The sequence below is a fragment of the Eutrema salsugineum genome, unplaced genomic scaffold, assembly GCF_000478725.1.
Source record: "Eutrema salsugineum unplaced genomic scaffold, Eutsalg1_0 scaffold_5, whole genome shotgun sequence".
Taxonomy (NCBI): domain Eukaryota; kingdom Viridiplantae; phylum Streptophyta; class Magnoliopsida; order Brassicales; family Brassicaceae; genus Eutrema; species Eutrema salsugineum.
The window spans coordinates 9,024,257-9,041,779 of NW_006256612.1; the positions used below are offsets into that span (position 1 = coordinate 9,024,257).

The 17,523-nt window shown below is 32.9% G+C and overlaps 3 protein-coding genes and 1 non-coding gene across 5 annotated transcripts; 3 read left to right on the top strand and 1 right to left on the bottom strand.

Moving 5' to 3' along the window:
- The first annotated feature begins 5,682 nt into the window (after positions 1 to 5,682).
- Positions 5,683 to 6,125, top strand: LOC18993032 (mini zinc finger protein 3). The gene has a single exon (XM_006416499.2). It carries the CDS (start codon positions 5,794 to 5,796, stop codon positions 6,058 to 6,060), a length of 267 nt encoding a protein of 88 aa, XP_006416562.1. The 5' UTR covers positions 5,683 to 5,793; the 3' UTR covers positions 6,061 to 6,125.
- A 2,222-nt stretch (positions 6,126 to 8,347) lies between these two features.
- TRNAL-CAG lies at positions 8,348 to 8,428 on the bottom strand. Its single transcript has one exon. It is a non-coding gene; the product is annotated as a tRNA-Leu (tRNA).
- Positions 8,429 to 10,546: 2,118 nt separating this feature from the next.
- Positions 10,547 to 11,945, top strand: LOC18993033 (protein PHYTOCHROME KINASE SUBSTRATE 3). The gene has a single exon (XM_006416500.2). It carries the CDS (start codon positions 10,693 to 10,695, stop codon positions 11,839 to 11,841), a length of 1,149 nt encoding a protein of 382 aa, XP_006416563.1. The 5' UTR covers positions 10,547 to 10,692; the 3' UTR covers positions 11,842 to 11,945.
- Positions 11,946 to 14,350: 2,405 nt separating this feature from the next.
- LOC18993034 (NAP1-related protein 2) lies at positions 14,351 to 16,767 on the top strand. 2 transcript variants are annotated; one of them, XM_006416503.2, is made up of 10 exons: positions 14,351 to 14,644; positions 15,012 to 15,134; positions 15,214 to 15,264; positions 15,378 to 15,449; positions 15,583 to 15,696; positions 15,786 to 15,847; positions 15,981 to 16,044; positions 16,116 to 16,175; positions 16,267 to 16,314; positions 16,505 to 16,767. In XM_006416503.2, exons 1-10 carry the CDS (start codon positions 14,516 to 14,518, stop codon positions 16,562 to 16,564), a joined length of 783 nt encoding a protein of 260 aa, XP_006416566.1. In that variant the 5' UTR covers positions 14,351 to 14,515; the 3' UTR covers positions 16,565 to 16,767. The 2 variants fall into 2 exon arrangements, with proteins under 2 accessions (XP_006416566.1, XP_006416565.1); XM_006416502.2 differs by having other exon boundaries at positions 16,119 to 16,175.
- The last annotated feature ends 756 nt before the right edge of the window (positions 16,768 to 17,523 follow it).

The following is a 17,523-nucleotide window of genomic DNA, read 5'->3' on the forward strand; positions in this document are numbered from 1 at the left end:
TGTGTGTAATTTTAATCAATATCTTGCTGTTTTATGGTAGTGATGTATTGATCGCCTATTATTTTGTATGAACATTTAAAACACGGACATAAATATATATATATATATATATGTATATAGAAACGGCTGTCCATGTCACGCAAAAGGGAATGTTCCAAAGAAATCTCAATGCTCTTTGGTGATTCCAATTGATAGGGACATTTTGTGTGAAGGACAATTCCCCAAAAAGCAAAAAAAAAAACAAGACTGCACCTATGAAACTATGTTTGTATGTGTATGTATCACACCATTCACCTTATCCAATAAACAAAAATGTCATATATGTATGTATATGAGTGTGTATGTTAAAAATGGAAAAAGTATGGAAATGAGAAAAAAGGAAAAAACGAAAGAGAGATATGCTTAGCTTCCCAAGAACAGAGTTCCAAGTGTAAACCTTTTTTGGTTCAAACTTGTCAGAAGAGAGTTCTTCTAATACCAGCCTTTTATATATGCTTCCTTCTTACCAATCTTCTTTACATTCCAGCAGAGAGAGAAATTTTCTCTCTTTTTAACCTTTTCCATTATATACTGTCAAGTTTTTTTATATATACTACCAAGCTAATATCTATTTACATTGTAGATTTCTTCAAAATGGGTGTTTCAATTCTTCATAGAGGATTGATTCTGCTCCTTGTCATATCCCTTTTGGTGCTTCAAAATGATAAGGTTTCGGGTTTAAGATGGGACAGAGATATGAGGCTGCAACTTCTGTCTGTTCGTCCTTTGCGTATTCTTAAAGAGTCCTCATCGTCATCATCAAAGGAAGGAAATTTAGATACAAATCGAGACTTGGCGCCTTCCCCTTTCGTTATGTCTGATCCTAATCAATCTGTGAAACGAATGATTGGAAGAGGATCTGATCCTATTCACAACAAATGCTGACATTGTTTTAAGAGAAACAATGTTTTGTTTCTGAAAGTAAAGCTAGTCTATACTCTGTTTTTGCAGTCTCAGTTACTCATATTTTCTTTAAGTACTCTATTTTATAAAAAGGTTATCATGTGTCTCTTAATTCTTAAAGGGTTTAATATATTGAATTTTGGTTCTTTAAAACATGTCTTGCATTATATATGTGTTTGTTTGATGCATTTTATATTTGAATACACAAGACTTGATTTGTTCTTTGTGTGATTCTCTCTGTTTCCGGTTGAAAAACTTCTTAATCAGATCATTACATATCAGTCAACAATCATCAAGGAATAAGATATTTTGGGTGAACAAGATTCTTCAAGAGTTTTGGTTCTTTGAGCCCAAATCCAGACAACTCAGAAAGCCAGCCAGGAAAAAAACTCCGAGTCGGCGGGGCTTTATTTTTGAAGTAAGCCCATTAATCATTCCGTAGGAACTAAAGCAACATGGAAAACGAGAAACATTATGTTCCTCTTCGACTGTGGGTATTTTGATTATTGAATATCGTAAAACTGTATTAGTATAATATAATTTATCTGATATTTGAAACATTAGATTCAATCCCAGGCATATACGGACAAACACCTAGTTTGTTAATATTTAAGATGCAAGACTTTTTTTTTTGGTTTGGATCTAAATCTTTACATGTTTCACGCTACACAAAAAAAATGTCTTACGTCGAAAGCTGAATGCCAAAGAAGTAGAACAAAGTTGAGAACCAGTTGCCAAATTGCTCTAAGCTTTTAGATGCATCTCATTAAAAAACAGAGTGTTTCACAGGAAAATTCTGTGTGTTTTCAAAAGCTATGTTGAAATAACATTTATATATGCATTAGACGATCATCATGATTATATTATATTAATGACGCAATTTTTCTTTTTGTTAATATCTCACATTCTCACTACATAAACTTCACTGCTTATATATGGATGATAAAGGTAACGATATCAATATTAAATCATCATGTTGTGAATTCCATTTTCTTATATATGTTCATCTTAATCAGTTAAGATTTTTGTTTTTATAAGTTAGAATTTATTGGAACGTATTTTTCGCAATTATACAAATATAGTACTCCACAAACAAGTTTAAATTTTTTTCTAATATAAACAAGTTTAATAATCTTCAACTTATAGCGGAAATGGTGAAAAACAAATTGGGGGTAAGGTAAGTGACAGGCATAAACAACTAATAAAGTAGTTGGAAAAAAGGTGGAGTAGATTTAGCCCTTCCAACTATAATTTATATAAGTAATACTAGTTTGCCAATCATTTCGGGCCCTTTCTCTTGTTGGTTCCGTAACTTGTTACTCTAATAATATCTTTTTTTCTTCCTCTAATAATGCTAGTCAAACGCAAATCATATATATACCACCTAAATGACTAGAGCAAAGTTGAGATCTTAAATGTTTTCTTCTTCATGTGGTCTACTACGTTGATGGTGCTACTAATGTTGGATACGATTTCATATTTATTGACTAGATAAAGGTTAATTAGTCTCTTTAATTTCTATCGTCAGCGTTTGAATTTTCCGAAATTTTTTAAAAAATTATTCTTTAGGTGGTCAGCTAGAACGTTGGTCGTGCTATAGATGCCGATTGCCGGACTCTGAATATATAATATAGTTAAATCAAATCAAATCAAATTATTTGGGGTTATAAGATTCTGGGTTGGCAACTTCACGACTCACGAGTAGGGCACGGTTGGTGAGAAACAAAGAAGTCTTTACACACAAATATTGAGTGTAAAATTGTAATAAATGCGTTCATATATTATTGTACGTATATTATTAATGTTATTCGTTTCTGCTATAATGCGAATGCTCGGTTGTAGTTTCTTTGGTTAAGTGAGGAGTTTCGAATCTCATACATTTTATTTTCCTATTGGAATTTAAATGTTTTGATCATTATTTGCATGCAATGAATTAAGTAACCCTATATATCAATTAACTACTATTAATTGGATATGGGATATTTTTTCTAAAAGAGATTGAACAAGAACTCACCGTGTATGGACATTCTCCCGTGGTTTTCGGCTTTTAAGCCCTGATGATCGAAGCATTTTATTTTCCAACTCAATTGATATGTTTACAACTATATACTTTTCATAAAATAGGAAATAGAAATTAAGCTGAACTTAATTCAACGGAAAAAAAAAACTACTATCTTCCATATCGATTACAATGACTAGTAAAACTCGAGATGAAAACATGTCAATGATTCTCATATAATATATCTCTTTTTTCTTTTGTAATGATCTTCACATATAGATTAATTAAAACTATAATTTTTTTGTTTTTTTGTTCTTCATTCATAATTATAAAACCCCGTCTTAAAGTATTGAGCACTGTCGATGTAGTCTACAAAGTTAATAATTTATATGCAGGGAAAAAAATTTAGTTTGATTATTTTAGGGTAAACTTATTTATATAGCCGAACCGCATGGGTCATTGATGTACTCTCTTTTGTGTAGCAGCTGGGATCCACATTTGTTGCTTCACGTTGTAAGAACTAAGAAGTCCATCAATCTCTTATAAAAAAAAACGAAGAAGTCCATTAATCTCTTAGTCAAATTAAGAAAACTAAGAAGTCCATTGACTAATTGCTAATAAGTCAGAATTCAATAAGAAATGTCAAATACATTTCTTTTGTTAATCTAAGCGACTTTGGTGGTTTAAACAAACTTAGTATTCAAATCTAAAAAGTAAGCAAACGTTTTATGTTAGAAAGTTAATAAATAAAATATATCAGTTTTTTGACAGAAGTTAATTTGCCAATCTCATATTTATATGGTCTGGTGAATGAAATATCCCAACTTGACTATAGACAAAATCAAACGCTAAATTAACATGTACATGCGTGAGACATAGAAAAACAGACAGACATAGATAGACGATAGATATATGCGCAAGATAATGTTTAATATGGTTTTGAAAATGTCAATCAATAAGCTATAGAAACATATTTAAATTTCTTATAGGTTGTGATTATGTCTATGTGAAGTTTTCAAAATAAACTTGAAGGGTCGTTGACTCGTTGTAATGCCATTAACTATCTATATATGAAGGGGCAAATTTTCGAATTACCATTACGACATTATCAACAAATGAACTTGGTGCACTTCAGTTTTGTATGAATCATGCAATCTCATCTTTTCGTCATAATTAATAATGTGTCATTCTAACGCATGCATCATATCTTCATCTTCATTCATTTTTCATTACACTAGTAATTATATTCTCCAAACGGATGTTCATGTATGATTAGTTTTTTTTTTTTTTTTGGTTTTTTTGGGTAAAGAAAAGCAAAGATAGTGTTTTGATTCACTAACCATATGAAAGTTTACCCATTTTTGTTCCAAGTGTTATAGTACTTTTTATCCTTTAAACTTGTTTTATTTGTAAACCGGTTTAACTTGTAATATTTTAGATTTATATCTTATTCAAATACAGAGAACTAAAAATACTATCGAATTGCTCTCGAAGCCGTTATTAACATTTTCTTACAGTCCTAATGGCTTCAATTTCCGTTTGTCCTCTAGAAACTTCATTACAATGTGGTTATACGTTGGTCACTGATGGACCTTTCATCTTTGTATGTTAATAGTTACTCTATTCTCTACATGTGAGTTAAATTAATATATTTGTATATTTATTTCACTTTCCGTTATTGCTGTAGATTACTTTGAACCACGTAATTCTCTTATATTATATAGAGGTTCTTTGTCCGCCATAAGTATAAGTTAATTTTGAAAAAATTGAATATAGTTTAATTTATATAAAGACGTATAACGGAAGCCCTTTATAATAACAAAATAAAAAAGCGATTGATAATGCGATTGTACTCCAACAATCTGTCAGTGTCTATTGCTTGTGGGAGCATGTCCCTTGGAGTGACTCGGATACGCATTTAATTTGTTTATTTAATTATATAATTTATTTATTTCATGATCCGGCTAGTGGCTACCATTCAATTGTTTTTTTTTTTTTAAATTTCAATTAACAAAATACTCTTTATGCAAACCAATGCACGTGAAAATAGCGTTAAAAATTAGGCTGGTTGCTGAGTTTCTTCTATGTTTTCCATTTTTTTATATTTCAAAGACACCGTTGGAAATGAAACGAACGTTAATTTTTAAAATTTTCAAAATTTAATAAAAATAGTAGTCTCATAAAGAGTAGATTCCTTCATATCGAAAATTTTAAGATTCTATCATTACTTGTATTCTGTAATAAGATAACTGTTTAAAAATTTGTTAAAGGTATCTTCAATTTTTTTTAATAACCTCAAAGTCCAGAGTCGTAACCTGTACATCTCCGTGAATCCGGAACTATATATTACCATGACACAATATAAATCATTTCTAAAAAAAGTAACACCTAGGGCACAACTGCGCAACGAATAAACCATATTCAATTCTAACAAAAAAATGGTTTACATGTAAACATGTACTAGACCACTAGCTAGTATCAAATTTGTTGTACTTATTTCATGTCACGGAACATATATTTACCATTACAAATATAATTATTTTATGTCGAAGTCTTTGTCTTGCCATATATAGATAAATTCAAAATTTTCAATGACTTCTTCTGAAGCGACTTTTTTTTTAAATGCCAAGATTTAAACAAGTGCTTCGGCAAATCCGTCTATAGTGTAGAGTTATATAGTCAACACTCAACAACCCTATTTATATGATAAGGGCTACAAAGGGGCATTAGCAAGTACCCTTTTACTTCATATCCAACAGTAGTATTTGATCATTTCCCCCTCAAAACAGAATACTTATAGAAAAAAAAAATTAGGGTTTTTTTGTTTGTTTCGGAGATCAGTTTAAAAGAAGATGAAGAAGAGGCAAGTGGTGGTAAAACAGAGAAAAGGCTCTTACACTACGACTTCTTCTTCGAGCAACGTCCGTTACGTCGAGTGCCAGAAGAATCACGCCGCTAATATCGGCGGCTACGCCGTTGATGGTTGCCGTGAGTTTATGGCAAGCGGCGGCGAAGGAACTGATGATGCTTTGACGTGCGCTGCTTGTGGCTGTCACCGGAGTTTTCATCGGAGGGAGGTTGAGACGGAGGTTGTTTGTGAGTATTCTCCTCCAAATTGAATCAACTAATTAACAAAGATGGGAAAAGAAAAGGAAGAAAAGCCAACAAAGGTATTGGTGATGTATTTACTGATTAGAAGAAACAAATTATTCTGCTTTGGATTTGATCTATTGATATTTATATTAGAGATGTATTTATGTATGTATATGGTTATCGATGTACATTCAAATACTTAAATTAACGCCGATATATATGATGATAAATGATTCTTCATTCTTGATATGATTGAGTGTCTTCCAAGATGTGTGCCTAGCCTATGTTTATATGTACGAGCTAGGCGTCAGAGATTTGTCCTACTTATAAGATTACAAACAATTTCATTTTTTCTTTCCTTTCGGATCTTGATTTTGTTTTTTGATGAGCAAAAAGTGTTAAGACTTCTAAGAAGTAGTCTATTTAGCATACAATGAGCTGTAGACAGTTTATGTGACGGATTCTGAAGACGTACGTAAACCATATATTATTCCATTAACCTTCCCTTAACGCAAGAGTCTCCAAGCTAAACGAATCTTGATTGAGCTAATCACATTTGGATATTATAGTACATTAATTTGAATGCTAATGTTTTAAGCGGATACAAAATAATATAAATTTATTATCTGAATGAGATGAATCCTTCTATATAAGAGATATAATTGCACTTGTGTTGAAAGAGAGGAATCCTTAGGTGCACTTGCAATCTCTTTCAATGCTTATTTTTGTATGTATTACTATATTTTATAGCACATGTACGAAGCTTATGGTCAATGACAGCTACAAAAGATGGGATATAAAGATTTTATAATTTGAAACTCTGAAATTAATAATCAAGTTAAAACTTTGGTAGTTACGCGAGTTTTAATTTTGAAAAGAGAAGTTGATAAGATTATTTTATTAGTATATAAAATCAACTTTGGATCTTAGCTTTTATCACGTAAAAAAAAAAATAATGAAATTTAATACATACAAGTACCAATAATATATGTTCTTCCCTTTGTCTCTTTCTCTTGAGACTTGAATATTCGACCCACCACTTTACATACAAAAGATTCCGATAAATATTCTACAGATATTAAAATAAGGTCATTTTCAACTAAAATTCCACTGAAATCAAATTTTATTGTCATGGCCACTGGCCAGTGTCAAACTCTGTGGAGTTCATTTACAAATTTTAGATAAAAAATAAGTATTAAAATAAATTATCAACGTTAAGGGTTCATATAGATATTAAGGGTCGTTCAATGTGTGTGCGATATATTAAAGATTTTTTGATGTTTGCTAAAGAAATTTAAATTCTAACACATTGGCCCACATCTCAAATCATGTTATCAAATCGTTTAGGTTCATGTATTTCAATTCGCTCTATATATAATAACAAAGTTTGAAGCGATATTACAAATAACATAAAGCAATGTTTGTAAACCAATACCACCAAAAAATATATTGGCTGCTTCTGCTCTTATCAAAGTGGCCACTCGAATTTGTTGGAAAAGAGCACTGTAGTTTTTTATATATTATAATTTCATTCTCAAAAAAAATATACAGAATAAAATACTCTTTTTGGAGAATACATTGTGATTTGTGTATCTCTAGACATTTCTCTTACCATTTTAGCGAGATTATAATAAGTCTTGTGGTAACTAAAAGTTGGCAACGACGGGGCCCCATATGTCACACAATCAGCCGCTCTATTCATTTTGACTTTAGTTTGCTAAGAAATAGGACTAAACGGAAACTTATAGAAAAGCAAAACAATATGTTAACTTTGAACCCACGACCTTTAACACCAGTCTCCTGAACTCAGGCTTTTTCAACAATATTGCTTGGCTCTGAAGCTTTCTAAGCAATAAAGACCCCGAAAAATATGAGAGAACCAAAAAAAAGATAGTGATGAGAATAGACTGATTTGCTTTCCTATATCTCACCGATTCAAATCACTGAGTACATAACCAAACAAACAGTGAGGAGTTATTAGGTTACTTCCAATTAATGTACGCTATATATGATTTTCTATTGAAAAAGACCATATCAATGTCAACTTGATGCAACGCAACACAACCATTCACAACACGACATGTCATTTCTATGGAATGTTTTGAAAAAAATGACGAAAAAACTCCCCGGATTCTATATACATTATGCACTTCGTCGTGTTAATTGGATAAAGTACTAGAAAGCCCAATAGTTCGAACAGGCCTTAGATGCATATGAAATCCACCGTTTCATTTCATTATTTTTTTTGTTTGGTTTTAGATTATAATTATTTATTTATTTTACGAAAATGTATACAGACAGAGAAAAATTGTATGTCAAGAATGGGATTTGAACCCATGCCCTTTCGGACCAGTACCTGAAACTGGCGCCTTAGACCAACTCGGCCATCTTGACCTTCTGTTTTATATTTTGATGATAAAATATCTATTTAAACTTGTTGCCTGCGTTTTTCCAAGCCGAACAAATCCACGACATTGTACAAACGAAATAAACCAGAACTCTGCACGTGATTCATCTTACGCAATATTTTCGTGCCTTTATAATACATTCCAAACTAGATGCTGTTTCTTGTAGCATTCAGGAATATGAGAACTGTAAGTTTATAACCAATGTAAGTTTATATAACCAATTGCTGTTCATTGTGCTACTAGGTGTTCTATGTTCTTTGAATCAATGCCAAATCCATGGCTGGGTTTTCAAAATTGGATTTTTTTTTATGTATTTGTGCTCATTGGGAGATACTGTTCTTTCCAAAGGCCTTAATAATGCTAGCCATCCTCCCTGCTGGCACAATTTTTTTAATAATGCCCAATAGCCTTATAGTTCTTGGGACTAAGACCATAGGATTTCACAGTGTCGAATTGCAAGGAATTGGCATGCTACGAATTGAAGGTTATATAAACTGAAACTAGATGGTGTGCGTTTTTACAAAATTTGAGGCCTGTTAAATATATATAATTGGTTCCTAGAATGATTCATAAATATTTGAAACCCAATACGTGTTTTTGTCAATAATATGTAATATACACGGGTTTGAATCTGGATAGTGATACATGGACGATACTAATTCAAATCACTAGATTACATGTCATAGTCAAGGCCTGATGAGCTTAATGTAGCCAGTTTATTTAAGTGTTATATTATTCAAAATTTAGTAAACATATTCATAAAAAGTGTGTTAGTCTTTGATCTATGTTGGTATTTCCTTTTTGGTCTTGGATTTTATAAGACTTTTACGAACAAGCTAACGATATAGCGAAATCATGTATGCTATAGTTATAGATTGAATTGTTCATCATCAACCACTTACATAAATAATATAGTTTTTTAAAAATAAAAATAATATAGTTTATCTGTCATGTTTTCGTATATCAAATAATATATATGTATAGTTATTTAACGAAGGAAAAAAAAAACCTTATATGTATACTTAAACAAGTAGTTAAATGTGTCTATTGTGTTTGTCTGTTGATAGATAGTGTTTTCCTTAAGGCGTGTACTATATATGATGAAAAACAAACATTTCTATATGAAAAATTCCAAAGTTATGATTTTGGATTGTTGTAATTCCAAAAGGACAATAATATGATACTGAAAAGATCTTTGACGTTGCCACTGCCAAACTTTCCAGCAGACGTCAAGGCAGTTTATACTTGAATGTGTGATACATATTTGTTAGAGAATTAGAAATCAATTTAAAACCAATCTTTCAACCTATTTATTACTGCACAATAGGCATAACAATAAATAACAATCTATTCCTTTGGTCCGATTCTCTTCTCTTTGTTCCACTTCCCCATTCCACTTGTCATAACATTGTCCACATCTTATTTCTCATGGATTAAATCCACAAGATATGTAATTTGGATACGAAGAAAATACTATTTGATGATTGTGATCATTCGAATCACTATTCGTAGAAGAAACTAGACAAAGTTGAGAGGTCTAGCGAACTCATTAATGCTAATCTGGATTTTTTCTTTCCGACTGCTAATCTGGTTTTTATCTATTTTATTTGGGAAGAATATGTATTATATTGACTGCCCCCCCCCCCCTCAATTACTTACGTTTAATAGGAAGAAAAAGCAAATTCTCGTATTTAGTTTTACAAATAAACACATTTTTACTTTTAACAAATTCCTCCAAATATATTGAGAATGCTAGTCCTTCATTTTCAATATAAACACCGTCTTCATCAATTTGAAATAGTTTGTTGCAAAAGTTGTTGACATTTTCTGTTATACGATCGTACAATATATGGCTAAATAAACAGTTCTAATTCAACGTCTAAAAGAATTTTTTTTTCCTAGAAACATACTTCCCACTTTATGAGAAATGTCCTTCGTCTCGATGACATTTCTTGAAAAAAAAACCATACTTAATATTCATAAAAATGAGGGGCTTGCAAAACTGTGTAAATACTAAGTATGACTTGGCACCATATCCTCCACTAAGAGTTTGTTTTCTATATAATAGCGAAAATACGTCTTCATGAACACATCGACCATTCAAAGCTTTTTCTCTCTGAAGATCTCCCATCATTTCTATAGCTTTCTTCTTCTTGTCATTTCCCTTTAAATCATTTTTGTTTGATCTTTTGTATTTTACCACTTCATAAAGTAGTCACTAAACAACATATATACAAACACAAAATAGAGATGGATGCTGAAAAGAAGAGTGCCCATTTTCGCCAAATCTCAACTTATAAACCACAACTACTTGTCCTCTCCTCGATCCAAGAGCACCCTTCTTCAAAAATCTCAGACAAACCCACGATCAAAGCTTCTGTTGCTGATGTTGACTCCGAGATCGGAGTTTTCGATGCAGAAAAGTACTTCAGCATGAAGCTAGATCATGTCAACTCAACGGTGGATATCACTAAGCAACACGAGAAGGAAAACAAAGAGGATCATCCTCATCCTCATCCACATCCTCATCCTCAATTGACGAAAACGACGTCGTCTAGATCAAGAACAAGCCGACATGGAACTCCAAGTGTAAGATCCGAGTCAAGTTACAACAGTCAAACCTTTCTCATGAGGACTAACAACAACAATGACAATAAGCAACGGAAAACAAACGAGATAAGCGTCTCTTTTGGTGGGTTTAGATGCAACGGTCCCTGCTCAGGGGTTAAAACCGTCAATACCGACAGGAAAATCTCCTGTAAAGGTAGAAATTCCGATCGGGATTTTGTTTCTTACGACGCAAGAAAGCACATTGACAAACCAAGACTCCGTTTTGAAGCCAAGAAACGGGATTATCCCGAGCCAGAGATGATTCCAGTACCTATCCAAAGGTCTGATATCGCCATGAACCTTGAGAGAAAGCTGTCTATGCTTACATGGGACGCGATACCAAACCATCTCTCTACCAAGAACAACAATCAAAACAATGGTAATAACTCCTCGATGAGCAGCAAGACGCAAGAGGAGGAGACAGCAAGCGAAGCGAGTTCTGATTTGTTCGAGATAGAGAACATAACGAGCAGTGTCTACGAGCCGAGTGAGGCTAGCATTGGATGGAGTGTGGTAACTGGAAGTATGGCAGATCAATCGGTGATTTCAGAATTCGATATGATGAAGAGGGCCACGAGAAGTGGTTCGGTGGTTAAAACCAAACCGGCAGTTGCTGAGAAAGTCAGGTCGGGTGGGTTTTTGTCGGGTTGTAATAGTCACAAAGCTGTCTCCGTTGTTAATAGTACTACTAAGAATGTTAAAGAAGCAGCCAAGGTTGATCATCAGGAAATGTCTCATCAGAAGAAGTTTAAAACTGAGATTAGGATTCAAGACTTGAGCTTTCTTTAAAAAACAATATTGTTCCTGTGTGTTATTTTCTAAATTAGTTTTTAATTGCTTTTGTAAGACTTTTTGCTGTGTATGTTAATGATATAAATTTGATTCGTGGTATTGAACTCTACAATTTGTGGTTTTAGGAAACACAAAAATACAAGAGAAAAAAAAAAAAAGCTGTAAAAAACTGTGAATTTTGGTGGAGCTCACCTACAGTACTTTAAAAGTTCTAAAAAACTTGTAGAATTGTTTGAAACGCTTATTATAAGTTATACTCATTGTAAATTTCGATCAGGAAAACCAAATGATGCAAACCAACCAAATGCTCGTATATGTTTTTGTTGTTAACTTAATGCTCTTATATGTTAACTTCAGTTTGTTTAGTCTTCAACCATATCGTACAACATATGTTGGTTATTAGATTTACTATATTATTTGGAATATAAATTAACTTTTAACCATGTTTCTGTATATCATATTTGTAACTTTAAGAGATGACAAAAAATATAAGGATTATCATTTCTACACCACATGTTTCATTATATCACATCCATGTAATGTACGTTACACAGTGATAGGAAGAAATTCTATGATAAAAACATCGTGATTATAAATATAGATCCCTCTCGTGATCAGTCGTGACCCTACAAATTATGCATGTGGATAATAAGAAACGATGATAATTTGACGTCAGAAATTATCCCTAAAAAGAAAAACTTGACGTCGAGACAACGAATATTAATTAGTTTGCATAAGACTATACAAAATCGGCAATACCATCGAATATATATTTGTGGCCATGCAATCGCAAATTTAGTGTAGGTTAGTATTAAATGTGAAGGGAATGTTCTCAAATTGGGACCAAATCAATAACTCGAGACGAGCGAATTTGTTAAAATAAATAAAAAAAGATAGAGAGTATGGGCAACGGATGTAAAAACGTCTAATCACAATAATTGGACCGCCTTAGATAGCACTATATTTCAATGAAAATATACCTCTCTTATATGTAGACTTTATTTTTGGATTTGTTAACCAAATGTTATTTTCTATTGATTTATATAATATCCTTTATACACAATGTATTTTTACCGGACTTTACAAAGAATTTTACAGGTATGGCAAATGAATAACAAAATTTGATAAGATAATTCGACTACACTACGTTGGAGCTCAATGGATGGTTTGCGTTGAAATCCGCTCTTTCCTCTATACGAGTTCAAATACAGTACCATGGTGGTGGTAGTGATGATGATGATGATGTATGACGATGAGTCGATGACTCGAACTTAAGTGATAAAAGAATTCATTATAGTAGTTGATTCGGTTATTTAAAACAGAAAACAACATATGCAAACACTTATAAGTTATTATTATTATGTAAAGAATCTAAAGTAGATTTGTTATAAACAAAAATGGTAAAGGTTTGTTTTATCGCGAGGTTACACCGTTTATTTATACGTATGTTACTCTCTTAATCCAGATGTAAAGTCAAAATTTAATGGTTCGACAGACTCTAACGAAAGTAATGTACTACCATATTTGTTAAATATTCGTGGAAGCCCCAAAATAGTTCTTATATTCTTCTTTTCTATATATTAAAATAAGTATTGTGGTACCACCAGCTATGAAGAATGTTTTCAACAATATTAATTACTTTGTGACCACCTCACCCAAATTCCATTCAATATTTAATAAGAAAAAGAAGTATACCTATTATTATGTTTTTCTGATATATATACACATAAATACCCAACTAAAGCCAAACAACTCCAATAAATCAACCGTTGAATATGAATTGTGTATACTTTTTCTCATAAATGTGATCCTCTTAAATATAAACATATAAAAATGGAGTGGCTAGAGTTATCAGTTCCTTGACAACATATTATTAACCTTTTATTTGTCAGAAAAGGAATTTAAAAACCAAAATTGAGTCACAAAGGTTTTATATAGACGCGTCTAGTGGCCCATGTTTATTCTAAGAGAGGTACATTTTTGAGAAGTACATTTTTGAACCAGCCCGTAAAGTTCCTTAGAAACCCAACTTTGAGCCCATGGATATATTGCAAATGCAGTTTAATGATTGGTACTTTTGTGATAACGAAAATTAATCTGATCCTTAGAACCTATATTACAAATGTAGGGTGGGTAGATTATATTAATCTGATCCTTTGAACTTTTATTAATCTGATCCTTAGAACTTATATTACATTTTGATTTATCTACATACTGATCTTTTTGTCATATCTTTTGTTTGTTTGTCAGCACATGATTTTTTTCTTTAATCATAAAAAACTTTAAAAACATGACATCATAATTGCTGGAATTTGGTAACTCAGCTAATCACCATCAATATCTGTATGGGTGAGTTAGATTTTTATAACTAAGAAAGCCTCTAAATAAAAGAATGAAGAAAACATAACAAGACAGCGAAAATCTCTAAACTACCCTTTGTGTAAAAAACACCCTTTTTGCCTAACCTGGCGTTATCTTATTGGTCAACAAAACCCCCCAAAACCCTAAATCATTCTGCCCAACTTCACGCTTCACCATCATATACATCGAGAGCTTTAGGGTTTTAGCGGTTACTCTTCGGACGGAACAAAAGGCAGAGAAGAGGAGAGGAGTCTAATCCTCTGCGATTTGCAATTAGGGTTTCCTCTAAAGGGTTGCGAGTGAAGTGAAAATGGTCGCTGACAAGAGCAAGAAGGCGAAAATTGATGAGAAAGTCGAAGAGGAAAACGTCGAGCAAATCGACGGAGAGCTTGTCCTCTCAATTGAAAAGCTTCAGGAGATCCAAGACGACCTCGAGAAGGTAAATTAAAAAAACATTTTTAAAACAAAGTTTATTTGCTCGAAATCTCCTGAATTTCCTTTGTCGATGTTCATTTATTGCTTTGGTAATGAGAATTGTCTGTGTTGGATGAGATGGGCTCCAAATTATGCGGAAAGCCAGTATTTTTATGTATGTTGTTTTGCCTTTCGATTGAAATCTGGTCGTTTTCACATCAGTTATATGATAGCTGTTGAAAATTGAGCTCCTTCAAATTCTGTCGACAAGTCAAGAAAACTGTTTTAAATATTAATTTTGCACCCGGCACGATACTAAATTACACTTTACACTTTGTTGAATCCATCTAAAAATGATCTCGTTTTGTTTTCCTTTTGGATGTTGTTGCTAGATAAACGAAAAGGCTAGCGACGAGGTCTTGGAAGTGGAGCAGAGGTATAACGTGATAAGGAAACCTGTTTACGACAAGCGTAACGAAATCATCAAATCGATCCCTGACTTTTGGCTAACTGCTGTAAGTTAGATTCTCTGTTCGATAAAGAGTTTAGAACAATCTTTCATTAATTTGAATTAGAGTTCTGCTTTCTTTGCAGTTCTTGAGCCACCCTGCTCTAGGTGAACTTTTGACAGAGGAAGACCAAAAGGTTTGTGTTTTACTTAAACCTCCCTTGAGATTTCGTTTGATTGGTTCACATTTTCATTCTTGTCATTCTTTTACATCATAGTCACCTTTTGATTCAAATTTCTGTTTTGACAGATTTTCAAACATCTTAGCTCTCTGGATGTTGAGGATGCCAAAGATGTGAAATCTGGATACTCGATCACTTTTGTAAGTTTCTTGAATCCAGCTCTTTGTTATTGTGCCATTTTTATCATTTTCATATCTCTGACTGATCTAAGAAAGTCAGGCATAAGTTTTTAGTTTCTTAGTTTACTGATTCTTGTCGAATTGTGAACTGTAGCACTTCGGTCCCAACCCTTATTTTGAGGATGGAAAGCTAACCAAGACTTTTACCTTCCTCGAAGAAGGGACAACGAAAATCACAGCAACACCTATCAAATGGAAGGAGGGCAAGGTAATTAGATATATATCGCACGATATAAGTTTATTTCTTGAATTGTCACTCTTTGAAATTATTCGTGACTATATTTTTCAATTATGAAGGGCTTGCCAAATGGAGTGAATCACGAGAAGAAAGGAAACAAACGTGCATTACCTGAAGAGAGGTATAATTCATCTACTCATTAAGCAATTCTGCACCCATCATAGATCCAAGTTAAAAATCTTGGCACCATGACTTGAACTTATCTAATTAGAAATTACATGTCAATTGACTCCATCTTGACTGTCTTTTTTCAGTTTCTTTACCTGGTTTAGCGATGCTCAACACAAGGAGGACGTTGAGGAAGAGATGCACGACGAGGTAATAATCCTATATTACTAGACAGTAACATCATGTCTAGCCCAATTTGAACTCAGAATATCGTCTTGTAGCAGGTCGCGGATATCATCAAGGAAGACTTATGGCCCAACCCTCTCACCTACTTCAACAATGTAGGCTATTCACCTTTTCATTTTCCAATCTTATTTTTGTTTAGGCATATAAGTTACTTGAAGATGTTGATTTTTATATGCAATTTTTTAGGAGGCTGATGAAGAGGATTTTGATGGAGATGATGATGGAGATGAGGAGGTAGAAAATTTCTTCTAATCTCCTTTACTTGGTTGAGTTTTCTGCTGAAAATCTACTGCATCTATGATTTGATGAGATGAAAGTTTAGATAGGCATATCCTGAGACAGAACATTGTTATATTGGTATAGTCTGAAACTATTCTTTCATTGTAAGTTTTACCTGATAAGTTTTTTCAAACTAAAACTCTAGGGGAAAGAAGGTGATTCTGACGAAGATGATGACGAAGAAGAGGAAGATGGTGAGGAATGATGAGAGGGTTTCCCAGAAACCACATTTGCTTTCATGTCTTCTATAACAGAATGTGTAAAGTTTGTGTGTTTGAAAGGTTTTTAATTTAAAGCAAAAAACTACAATAACAGACAAGCTTTCCACCTTTGGGGAAATTACTTTAGTTAATTTACCGTAATAGCTACCTTCTTGTTTGTATGAAACCAATTTCAGCCTTAGTTGCAGAATCCTGCTTAAATGGTGGTCACTCTTGCGTTTTCAGCCTTCGTTTTAAACTTCTTTCTTTGTTCTTCCTCTCATCAGCCATTGCTTCTGCTACTCTCTTCAAACTCAATTCACAGACCTTCAATGCCTTACACCCATCGTCCTCTTCTCCATATCACTCTCACGCCATGTACGGCTCAGCCACAAATCAAACACCACTAGTTTCTTCGCTCCTCTCTGTTTCTCTCTTCCTTCTCCTTCTTCTTCTCCAATGTCCAAAGAAGCCATTGTTCAAGCCAAGAATTGTACTGTAGATAATACTAAAGAAATCTCACATTCTCCCACTATTTCCGTAATCATGAAGGCGACTTCCACTTTTTGTTTTTATGCTACAGTTCTTTTTCACCTGTGTGTCATTACAGATCTATATATTGAGATACCATATCTTAGAAATGCTTTCTTGGGTGCTATTTGTCTTTGTGGTCTTTTTGGAAACTGGTGTACCAAAAACGGTAAATCTCTCTATGTGTAATTTTATCAAATAGGAGTATCTTACAACAACAGCAATGTTGCCGTAGAAAAAAACAATTACAACAAAATTGATTTCTCATTCTTAAGTATCACCTGAAAAGAATTAACTACTCGCAGCCATTATCTAAAATTTATTTCAACCGTTTTCTTTCGTTGGAAATGTAGTACATATTAATCTTAACCGTTACTCTTAAGCCGCAAATTCGATTATTGTTGGTTAACAAATTAAATTCTCACCATGCGTT

Coding starts and splice junctions, on each gene's coding strand:
- LOC18993032 (XM_006416499.2), top strand. CDS start 5,794: ATGAAGAAGAGGCAAGTGGTGGTAAAACAGAGAAAAGGCTCTTACACT.
- LOC18993033 (XM_006416500.2), top strand. CDS start 10,693: ATGGATGCTGAAAAGAAGAGTGCCCATTTTCGCCAAATCTCAACTTAT.
- LOC18993034 (XM_006416503.2), top strand. CDS start 14,516: ATGGTCGCTGACAAGAGCAAGAAGGCGAAAATTGATGAGAAAGTCGAA. Junction 15,265..15,377: donor TGACAGAGGAAGACCAAAAG/GTTTGTGTTTTA, acceptor CTGTTTTGACAG/ATTTTCAAACATCTTAGCTC. Junction 15,848..15,980: donor CGTGCATTACCTGAAGAGAG/GTATAATTCATC, acceptor GTCTTTTTTCAG/TTTCTTTACCTGGTTTAGCG.